This window comes from Gymnoscopelus microlampas (genome assembly GCF_963454915.1).
Source record: "Gymnoscopelus microlampas genome assembly, chromosome: 22".
NCBI lineage: Eukaryota > Metazoa > Chordata > Actinopteri > Myctophiformes > Myctophidae > Gymnoscopelus > Gymnoscopelus microlampas.
The window spans coordinates 5,779,182-5,791,016 of record NC_139959.1 but is presented as its reverse complement, the minus strand read 5'-3'; the positions used below and the strand labels follow the sequence as shown (position 1 = coordinate 5,791,016).

Here is an 11,835-nt window from a genome sequence, read left to right as displayed (position 1 = left end):
AAGGTGCTTCCGCCATTGGCCCACCGTCAGCCTGTGTGTTGCACAATGCCAAGGACACTGGCACGGTTCACTTTTACACGCAAACATGTTTTAATGTTTATAACCTAGGTGCAGTTGTGGGAAAAGTACTCAACATTTTAACTTAAGTAAAAGTATCAATACTTCAATGTAGAAAATACTCTGTTACAAGTAAAAGTCCAAAATTAAAAATGTAAAAGTACAAAAGTATTGGTATCAAAATGTACTTAAAGTACCAAAAGTAGAAAGTATTATGCAGAACGTCCCATTTCACAAGTTTTCAAATGTATAAAAAATCTTCTGAAAATTGCAGATCTACAAGCTCACAATGCGTCGTGATGCGACACTTGTAGATCGTCTATTTCCAAATGGCCAAAATGTTTGTAGGGCCAAAGTGGTTACTGTAGCTATGTTTTGTAATAATAATCAAAATCTACAAAGTAACTAGTAACTAAAGTTTTCAAAGAATTGTAGGGGAGCAAAAGTGCAATATTTGGCTCTGAGAAGTAGTGGAGTAGAAAGTACTGAAAATTGGAAATACTCCAGTAAAGTTGATCCTTGATCATGTCTGAATTGTAGTTTCTGTTTGTTTGTACAGTATGTGCGTGCATGGCATGCTTTTGTGTGTGTGATTGGTAGATTGTGTGTGACTGACCAGTTCCAGTTGTTGGGTGTTGGTTGGTGGATTGTGTGAGTATAGGAGGCGTCCTGGTTGCTGATTGGCCTGGGGAGGACAGCTTCTAGGATGTAGGTGCAGTCTGGTTTTCCCCTAGGCCAGGGTGTAACTGTGTGACTACAGTTCAACTAGACTATACACACAACATTCAACTATTACAGTTCAATGTCTACAGTCAAGAACCATGGACGGACAGAACGCATGACAAGTAAGGACTTGAAATGGTGTTACATTGTACAATACAAGCGTATGTCTGTACTATCTTCATTAAATAGCTACAAATGTAGCCTATTTAAAGCAGTTAAAGCACTTAAAGTAAGTACATTTTCAAAATTAAGACAACCTGCACTCTGGTTACAAAAATGTAAAATATTCATTATGGCGCTTCAGTGTAAAAAAAACAAAAAAACACATGTCCTTTTGTCAAACTAAAAGAAGACAAATAACAGTATAATAAACAAATAGGGCAGTAAAGAGGGCAATTATTTCACAGTGAGGAAGATCAGAAGTCTCCTATTGTACTGCATTGGAGAGCTGACAGAACTTTGCTTTGTTTCTTTGACATGAGTGTACATCTTGTTGTACTTTTGATTAGTTAATTTTGTAACCAGTGTGTGGGATCCATTAAATAGAATACAGTCACACTTACAACATTCGTGCCAAGCGAAGGCACAATGTCATTCTTTCTACAACATGGAGCTCTCATTTAGCATCAATGTTGACACATCAGAGCTCCATCAGTCTCTGGAGCCTGGAGATCCGGTGGTTAATGTGTGTCCTCTAGTGGACACATGGGGGAATGTCTCAACATAGTAAAAGACAACATTAAAGGCCAATGTTGTGCGAAATTGTGTATCCCAGAACATGTCCCCCCTTTGCAAGAGTGTGTCGAAATATGTTGTATATGCACTATGTACGTAGAAAGCACAATGTTAGATTCACCTCCTTTTTCTTCACCCACTTTTTTTTTACAACCTACAAACCTGTGTTGTAATGTGACAATAAATTGATTATTAACACGTTTTGTTTTTCCATTTCCTGAACCGTAACACTTTTGTACATACAAAATTTCCACAGTGATGATATACATTATGTTTTATATTCATATTGTGTTTAAGGCTCTCTATGTCGTTCTCTCTCTCTCTCTCTCTCTCTCTCTCTCTCTCTCTCTCTCTCTCTCTCTCTCTCTCTCTCTCTCTCTCTCTCTCTCTCTTTCTAGTGGACACATGGTGGAATCTATCAACATTAAAACTACTGTAAAGGACACATGGTAGGCTCATTTATAGCAGAATGATCAAAAACGTTCTCGGCCAGTGTTGAGCATGTTGAAATTATCTGTAGATAGTCACTGTATGTAGGAAGACTGCAGGCATGCAGTTCTTTTGTGTGAATTTAGAGTTTAGTCATTAATCTGATGGTATCTGAAGTTGTCATAAATGTTTGTAGAGATACTCAGTTATCGTGTGTATATCTAACGTAACATTGTTCACACAGTGTGTTTAATCTAGTTGGCTTTGCTTTCACTGCCCTATGAGTCTATTTACAAATAAAGTAAATGAATCCAAGTCGTTTTTAGAACCATTGAATATAGAAATGTACAGTACATTAATTCCCTGATGTATGTATAGTTTGTGTTCAGTTTCTTCACACCCAAAACATTAAGACAATGAAGCTGAGACCTTAACATCCTCTGTGTTCCAGGCATCAATCGTAGAGACACTTGAGGAACGTATCTTGAAAACTCTGAAGGAGCTTGATGATGAGGAGTTTGTGGAGTTCAAGTGGCATCTGCGAAAGCCTGTAAACCTTGAAGGCCTCCAGCCGCTCCCAAAGAGCAGCCTGGTAAAAGCTACGAGGACAGAGACTGTGGATCTCATCATGCAGGCTTACTGCCATCATGAAGCTCAGATCATGGTGAATGTTCTGAGGAAGATAAACAGGAATGATCTATTGGAGAGATTCCCAGACGTAATATATACAAGTAGGTGAAGAGAGGCTAAACATGTTTAGTTAAAACTATATTTAAAAATCCTGGTATATTTTGTAGATATTCTTATCTCATGGTGACATACTTTCCCCCTCTCTGTCTACTTGTAGCCTGGTAAAGCCCCTCCCTCCGGAATTCTCATTTCCATTTGATTTCAGGAAATAAAATACAAATGAGATTTCTGGAGGGAGGGTTTACCAGGCTAGTCTACTTGTGTTTGCACATATCAGATATGCAGCTCCTTCTCCCAAATAGGCCTAATAGTAAACAAACGTTCATTTTAATAGATAGATTCAACTGCGTTATCTGGGTAGTAGGATACGTTTTGCTCTCTACCACTACGATGGTAGAGAGCAAGGTACTTGCCTTCTCCAATCGAGCCAATATGTATCCATATGATGCACTTAGTGAACTATTTTGACGCTTGCTATGTTGTTTTTTCTTCAGATTACCGTCATCTCACTCTGGATTCAAACACAGTAAATGCAAGAATTTCTCTGCATGAGAACAACAGAGACGTGAGAGCTGGTAATTATGGAGATCCATATCCATATCATTCAGACAGATTTGTGGATAATGGTGACTGGCAAAGCTACCCCTTTTCACAAGTTCTGTGTACAGAGGGTCTGACTGGACGCTGTTACTGGCAGGTACGGTGTTACGGAGATGTTCATATAGCAGTGACTTGCAGTGGAATCCGCAGGAGTGGAACGGATGATGGCTGTAAGCTTGGATTCAATGACAAGTCCTGGAGTCTGAGATGTAATCATAGTGACAGCTACACTGTCAGACACAATAAGCAGACAACTGACCTCTCTGTCAGTCCCACTTGTGGCACAAACAGAATAGCAGTGTACCTGGATTATCCTGCTGGGACGCTGACCTTCTACAGAATGTCCTCTGACACAGCAGACACACTGACACACCTGTACACCTTCACGTGCAGATTCACTGAACTCCTCTACCCTGGGTTCACATTGGGATGCTGCTGTGCCAGTGTTTCTCTGGAGGACTGTACAAACACGAAGGCTTAATTCTCGATGCATCAGACTAATCATTTAATACAATGGCACAAGTATTAAAATAAAGATATGAGTAAATAGTATGAGGAGATATGCTGATAGAAGAATCCGTTTTACTCCCATTAGATGCACCATATGACTTTTTGATTATCCAGCACACTTCCCATAGCCAGCTGTCCATCCACATGCATGTCATTTCTTGTATCAGTACTTTTTGCACTTTTATGAGGTTTGTCATTTACTTTCACATTGTTGTTTAGACAGATGTTAGGCTTGATGTGTACCTGCTATGCTAGTTACTTAGTAGCACTTAATGTTTTTCTTGACACTACAATTTACTACTGTCACTTTGCTGTAGTTGACTAAGGTTCATGTCATTTACTCCCATCTTGGACTTTTTAAGTAGCTCTGAATTAAAGAGTAATTCAATCTTTCTTCTTTACATTATTTTGTTTTCATTGCATATTCATTTCATAGTATTCTCCTTGTTCATATTTTATTGTATGATGATTTGTGCAAGTATAATAGTTTAAAAGTTTGACTGTTGATACTCCGTCATTGTTCCTGTGTGTTCATATTCATAGTATTGTTATGACAATATGGCCACAGCTCATTGGTCATGGTTGTTATATGTCATGATAAATCAGTTACTGTTTTAATTACAATCACCTGTTTGACATCAAGATTCTAAACTATGAATTGATGGAACAAATTCAACAACCCCTGAAATATGTCTGATCAACCAAATAAAAGAGGCTGCATGACAAACTGAAGCAACACTGCTGTCATGTATTTAGAAAAAGCTTTTTTTTATGAATTCCAAATTAGAATTTAAACATTTTGCTCTGTACTCAGGAGCCTATAGATAGATAGCCCCATTTAGAACCTCTCTCTCCGCTATGTAGCTCCGAGATGAGGTCCTACGTGGGTCGATGCCGTTTGAGCAGGACATTTTAGAATAGTTTCCACTTTACATGATTCTTACCCCTTTCTGCACATCGTATCCAAAAAGTAAAGGTTTTCTGCAATGCTATCAGATGTTTTAACTTTTAGCGCACAATAAAATCTATCCAATGGGTTGAAAAAAACGTTTAAATCGCTTATTTACTCAGCCGGTTCCATAATATTTCTACTCTTATTCGTTGTGTTTATACCACCCGGAAGTATCATCCCTTTTGGCAGTGGTGCTGCCACCCCTGGTCGGATAATGAATAACATCTGGTTTCATCAGATGGAAGCATAGGGTGGAAGATGCAATTCAACATTTGACCAGGGGATCAGTAATGTCGCCTCTGCGGGCGCAACTTCCGGAATGTCTTAAAAACATGGAACCGGCTGAGTAGATAAGCTATTTAAACGCTTTTTTCAACTCGTTGGATAGATTTTATTGTGTGCTAAAAGTTAAAATTCCAGTCTCCATTGGGTATTTTTTGGGGTGAACTATCCCTTTAAAATTGGATAAACTTGTTAACTTGTAATTATATTTTTGGAGTAAAATGCAATCTATGGATTCCAGCATTGTACCAATCTATGCACATTTGTTTATGGTCAGTTGGAACAGGAATCACTGTTCCAATAATCAAATCCATTATTATGCTAGATAATTGATGATGTGGAAATGTACAGGTGAATTGGATCATGGTTTTGAAACACAGCTGAACCTAGCATTCACAATGACCATCAATACACAGCGTACATCTTTTACATCTGACAATGTTTAAGGAAGGCTAACTACAGACAGACAGACATTTACATGACGTTTGCAATCTCTCTGCCAGTCAGCAGAGAGATTGACAGGGAGTTTCTGGTGTTTTTATTGTTGACCTGTATCATTATTTTCTCCCTTTAAAATACAAGACGTGTGTGTGTGTGTGTGTGTGTGTGTGTGTGTGTGTGTGTGTGTGTGTGTGTGTGTGTGTGTGTGTGTGTGTGTGTGTGTGTGTGTGTGTGTGTGCACGTGTGCGTGTGCGTACGCGTGCGTGTGTGTGTGTGTGTTGTGAGGGTTAAGAAAAAAACATAAAAACGTATGCTTGTTATTTAGAGCTAATATATGTTTCATGCATGTAACAATAGAGAGAGAGAAAGTGACACTGGCAGGTAACAAACATGGTTAAACTCTGTGACCTGAAAGACTACTGCCTGAACAGGAAGTAGGCAGGAAGTCATTTAACCTGCACAGCTAGTGCAGGAGAGTGTTTCTCTCCATGCAAAAGATCACAATTGCAGAGGCGACATTAAACAAGTGCTACAGTGCATGATGCCTGCACTCTAAAAAGTAAAATGTAGCAGAGTAGTTTTTGTCTCATTGCAACATATCTCTTAATGTCACGTATACCAAATAAGGGAGTTGCTCCATCCTGACCAGACAAGAGTGAACTGTGGTGTATGTGGTCCCATTGTTGAAATTTGCAGAAAATCCTTCTAACGGCTAGATTAGTGACCTATAGTTGTTAACAAGGGGGGGATTCGTGGCAGGGCGCACATGGTCGCCACATCTCTGCACCTCAGGTGCTGTGACACGGCCACTCAGAGCAGCAGCAGCACAGTAGAAACTAGCAACTTCTGCTGTGTCATTATCTGTGGTTGGTAGAGTGTGGCTTCCCGGTTATAGTGCTGACCCACGATCCTTTAACAGTATCCCTGGGCTACCTGGAAATGCATTTTGTTGTGTACAAAAGAGCTGGAGAGACAGGGGAGACCCCTGTTACTGAACAAACACTCTACTGAAATGATTACTATCAGATTATAGAGCTATACTATTTAACACTTATTTCAGACACATGTAGAGTTTGCATGGATAAAAGGGACACTTTTTTGATAACAATAAAATGTTGATAAATGTTATTGTCTTTTATTGTCTTGTGTGTGTGTGTGTGTGTGTGTGTGTGTGTGTGTGTGTGTGTGTGTGTGTGTGTGTGTGTGTGTGTGTGTGTGTGTGTGTGTGTGTGTGTGTGTGTGTGTGTGTGTGTGTGTGTGTGTGTGTGTTGTTGTTGTTGTTGTTGTTGTTGTTGTTGTTGTTGTTATCTTCTTCTCTCCTTGATCCATGATCATGTCTGAATTGTAGATTGTGTTTGTATGTATGTGTGTGCATGCGTTTGTGTGTGTGTGTGTGTGTGTGTGTGTGTGTGTGTGTGTGTGTGTGTGTGTGTGTGTGTGTGTGTGTGTGTGTGTGTGTGTGTGTGTGTGTGTGTGTGTGTGTGTGTGTGTGTGTGTGTGTGATTGGTAGATTGTGTGTGACCAGTTCCAGTTGTTGGGTGTTGGTTGGTGGATTGTGTGAGTATAGGAGGCGTCCTGGTTGCTGATTGGTCTGGGGAGGACAGCTTCTAGGATGTAGGTGCAGTCTGGGTTTCCCCTAAGCCAGGATGTAACACTGTGTGACTGCAGTTCGGGAGGCATGCGTTAATCCGACAGACCTTTTCTCCGACTATGTGGCATCCGCGTGCGGTTAGGGTTAGGGTGCGGGTTTGGTTCGGGTGCAGTTCAACTAGACTATACACACAACATTCAACTATTACAGTTCAATGTACAGTCAAGAACCATGGACCTTTTTCATGGACAGAACGCATGACAAGTAAGGACTTGAAATGGTGTTACATTGTACAATACAAGCGTAGGCCTATGTCTTCATTAAATAGCTACAAATGTAGTCTATTTGAAGCAGTTCTTCATTAATAGTCCTAAAAAAGAAAAGAAAAAACTAAATAAAGACAACCTGCACTCCGGCTACAAAAATGTAAAATTTTCATTATGGTGCTTCAGTGTAAAAAAAAAGAAAAACACATTTTCTTTTGTCAAACAACACAAACAAAACAAACAAGACAAATAACAGTATAATAAACAAATAGGGCAGTAAAGAGGGCAATTGTTTCACAGTGATGAAGTTCCTATTGTACTATATTGGAGAGCTGACAGAACTTTACTTTGTTTCTTTGACATGTGTGTACATCTTGTTCTACTTTGGATTAATTCATTTTGTAACCACTGGGTGGGATCCATTGATTATCTCCATTAAATAGAATACAGTCACACTTACAACATTCGTGCCAAGCGAAGGCACAATGTCATTCTTTCTACAACATGGAGCTCTCATTTAGCATCAATGTTGACACATCAGAGCTCTATCAGTCTCTGGAGCCTGGAGATCCGGTGGTTAATGTGTGTCCTCTAGTGGACACATGGGGAATATCTCAACATAGTAAAAGACAACATTAAAGGCCAATGTTGTGCGAAATTGTGTATCCCAGAACATGTCCCCCCTTTGCAAGAGTGTGCCGAAATACGTTGTATATGCACTATGTACGTAGAAAGCACAATGTTAGAATCACCTCCTTTTTCTTCTCCTTTTCTGAAAAACAACAAAATGATGGAGCTTGCGCAAAAATGAATTTCACCCACTTCTTTTACACCTGTAAACCTGTTATGTGGTGTAATGTGACAATAAATTGATTATTATCACGTTCTGTTTTTCCATTTCCTGAACCGTAACCGTTTTGGACATACAAAGTTTCCACAGTGATAATATACATATTGTGTTTAAGGCTCTCTATGTCGTTCTCTCTCTCTTTCTAGTGGACACATGGTGGAATCTATCAACATTAAAACTACTGTAAAGGACACATGGTAGGCTCATTTACAACAGAATGATCAAAAACTTTCTCGGCCAGTGTTGAGCATGTTGAAATAATCTGTAGATAGTCACTGTATGTAGGAAGACTGCAGGCATGCAGTTCTTTTGTGTGAATTTAGAGTTTAGTCATTAATCTGATGGTATCTGAAGTTTAATCACTTCACACTTCCATTCTGATGCTACTTTTGGATGTTGTCATAAATGTTTGTAGAGATACTCAGTTATCGTGTGTATATCTAATGTAACATTGTTTACACAGTGTGTTTTTAATCTAGTTGGCTTTGCTTTCACTGCCCTATGAGTCTATTTATAAATAAAGTAAATGAATCCAAGTCGTTTTTAGAACCATTGAATATAGAAATGTACAGTACATTAATTCCCTAATGTATGTAAAGTTTGTGTTCAGTTTCTTCACACCCAAAACATTAAGACAATGAAGCTGAGACCTTAACATCCTCTGTGTGTTCCAGGCATCAATCGTAGAGACACTTGAGGAACGTATCTTGAAAACTCTGAAGGAGCTTGGAGATGAGGAGTTTGTGGAGTTCAAGTGGCATCTACGACAGCCTGTAAACCTTGAAGGCCGCCAGCCGCTCCCAAAGAGCAGCCTGGAAAAAGCTACGAGGACAGAGACTGTGGATCTCATCATACAGGCTTACCACTGTAATGAAGCTCAGATCATGCTGACTGTTCTGAGGAAGATAAACAGGAATGATCTATTGGAGAGATTCCCAGACGTACTATATAGAAGTAGGTGAAGAGAGGCTAAACATGTTTAGCTAACACTATATTTAAAAACCCTGGTAGATGTAGTATATTCTTACTTTCCTACTCTCTGTCCACTTGTGTTTTTATCTCAGATAGTTGTGCAGCTCCCTCTCCCAAATAGGCCTAATAGTAAACAAACAGTTATTTTAAATGTAATCAACTCTGTGGGTTGTCTGGGTAGTAATACGTTTTGTTCTCTACCACGATGGGCTGTAGAACAAGGTACTTGACCACTGGCCTCTCCAATCGAGCCAATATGTATCCATATGATGCACTCAGTGAATTTGAATGCTTACTATGTTGTTTTGTCTTCAGATTACCGTCATATCACTCTGGATTCAAACACAGTAAACAGAAGACTTCGGTTTGAGAACAGAGCGGTGCGGGTGGACAACGGCGTCGAAAGCCATCCATATCCTGATCATCCACACAGATTTGTGGATAATTACAATGCCTTCCGATGGTCACAGGTTCTGTGTACAGAGGGTCTGACTGGACGCTGTTACTGGCAGGTAAAGTGGATAGGAGATGTTTCTATAGCAGTGACTTACAGCGGAATCGACAGGAGTGGAACGAATGATGGCTGTAAGCTTGGATTCAATGACAAGTCCTGGAGTTTGAGATGTAATCATACAGATGACGAATACACCGTCAGACACAATGAGGAGACAACTGACATCTCTGTCCCTCTCAGTAGTAGTAGTAGTAATAGAATCAACAGAGTAACAGTGTACCTGGACTATCCTGCTGGGACACTGAGCTTCTACAGAAAGTCCTATGACACACTGACGCACCTGTACACCTTCCACTGCAGATTCACTGAACCCCTCTACCCTGGTTTCGCATTGGGATGCTGCTGTGCCGAAGTTTCTCTGGAACATACACACACAACGGATTAATTCTCGATGCATCAGACTAATCATTTAATAAAATGGCACACGTGTTAAAAGAAAGATATGAGTAAATAGTATGAGGAGATGTGCTGATAGAAGAATCCTTTTTACTCAGTACCATTAGATGCACCAGTTCAGCAAACAAAAACGTTTCAAAAAAGATGTCCGCCGCGTGTTTGTCAGCTCCTCTCTGTTCTCTTAGAAACCGTATGACTTTTTATCCAGCACACTTCCCATAGCCAGCTGTCCATCCACATGTCATTCCATGTATCAGTACTTTTTGCACACGTATGAGGTTTGTCATTTAATTGTTCACATTGTTGTTCAGACAGATGTTAGGCTTGATGTGTACCTGCTATGTTAGTTACTTAGCAGCACTTAATGTTTTTCTTGCCACTCAATTTACTTGTTCTGTCACTTTGCTTTAGTTGACTACGGTTCATGTCATTTACTCCCATCTTGGACTTTTTAAGTAGCTCTGAATTAAAGAGTCATTCAATCATGATTTGCTTTCTTCATTACATTATTTTGTTTTCATTGCATATTCATTTAATAGTATTCTCCTTGTTCATACTTTATTGGATGATCATTTGTGCAAGTATAATAGTTTAATAGTTTGCTCTTTGATACGCCGTCATTGTTCCGGTGTGTTCATATAGTCATGGTATTCTTATGATAATATGGCCACAGCTCATTGGTTATGGTTGTTATGTCAGGATAAATCAGTTACTGTTTTAATTACAATCATATGTTTGACATCAAGATTCTAAACTCTGAATTGTTGGAACAAATTCAACAACTCCTGACTCCTAAAGAAACATCACATAGATATCACATCATATTGTTAAGAACTGAAATATGTCTGATCAACCAAATAAAAGAGGCTGCATGACAAACGGAAGCAACACTGCTAGCATGTATAACAAAATGTTTTTTTTAATTAATTCCATTTGAAAAAAAAATTGCTCTGTACTCAGGAGGCTATAGATAGAAAGTGTTGTCAAAGCAAAGCAGCATGTGAGGCAGAAAGTTGAAAGTTTAAGTAAAACATTTGAAACGCATGATGTTATCTTATTCCAGTCTAGTTTGACGTCCAGCATCAGTCCAATCGATTTGTACTCATTGATTGCAGTGGTGTAAAGTAACTGTAAAGTACATTTACTCTAGTACTGTACTTAAGTAAAATGTACTTTACTGGAGTATTTCCAGTTTTCAGTGCTTTTACTTCTACTCCACTACATCTCAGAAGCAAATATTGTACTTTTACTCCACCACAATTCTTTGAAGACTTTAGTTACTAGTTACTAGTTACTTTTTATACTTTGATTATTATCGCAAAACACACTAACCACTGCAGCCCTCTATACATTTCGGCCATTTGCAAATAGCAGATCTACAAGCTCACAATGCATCACGATGCGACGTGTTGTGAGCTTGTAGATCGGCTATTTTCAAAAGATTGTTTATACAATTTTGAACTTGTGAAATGGGACATTTTGCACAATGAGTACTTTTACTTTTGTACTTTAATTATATTTTGATACCAATACTTTTGTACTTTAACTCAAGTACGTCAGGGACATTTGCGTCAATGACTCTTTCACTGTCATGGCCTTAACACATCACACCTGCAACGTAGCCGAAAGGCAATGTCTTTCGGCAAATTCCCATCGTGGTCGCCACAGCGGATCATCTGCTTCCATCTGTTTCTGTTTGGAGCATCTTCCTCGGTCACTCAAGCCACCAACATGTCCTCTCTTATCGAATCCATAAACCTCCTCTTTGGCCTTCCTCTTCTCCTCTTCCCTGGCAGCTCCATTTTCAGCATCCTTCTCTCAATGTAC

At 39.3% G+C, this 11,835-nt stretch overlaps 2 protein-coding genes across 3 annotated transcripts; both read left to right on the top strand.

Moving 5' to 3' along the window:
• The first annotated feature begins 817 nt into the window (after positions 1 to 817).
• LOC311039440 (stonustoxin subunit beta-like) lies at positions 818 to 4,100 on the top strand. Of its 2 annotated transcripts, none has more exons than XR_014600167.1 (4): positions 818 to 902; positions 1,914 to 1,964; positions 2,396 to 2,608; positions 3,129 to 4,100. XR_014600167.1 is itself a non-coding variant. In XM_084049322.1 (4 exons), exons 2-4 carry the CDS (start codon positions 1,962 to 1,964, stop codon positions 3,713 to 3,715), a joined length of 870 nt encoding a protein of 289 aa, XP_083905448.1. In that variant the 5' UTR covers positions 818 to 902; positions 1,914 to 1,961; the 3' UTR covers positions 3,716 to 4,100. The 2 variants fall into 2 exon arrangements, 1 of the variants encoding a protein (XP_083905448.1); XM_084049322.1 differs by having other exon boundaries at positions 2,396 to 2,675.
• A 3,022-nt stretch (positions 4,101 to 7,122) lies between these two features.
• Positions 7,123 to 10,490, top strand: LOC311038732 (stonustoxin subunit beta-like). Its single transcript, XM_084048324.1, has 4 exons — positions 7,123 to 7,274; positions 8,273 to 8,323; positions 8,801 to 9,080; positions 9,414 to 10,490. Exons 2-4 carry the CDS (start codon positions 8,321 to 8,323, stop codon positions 9,995 to 9,997), a joined length of 867 nt encoding a protein of 288 aa, XP_083904450.1. The 5' UTR covers positions 7,123 to 7,274; positions 8,273 to 8,320; the 3' UTR covers positions 9,998 to 10,490.
• Positions 10,491 to 11,835: the final 1,345 nt, after the last annotated feature.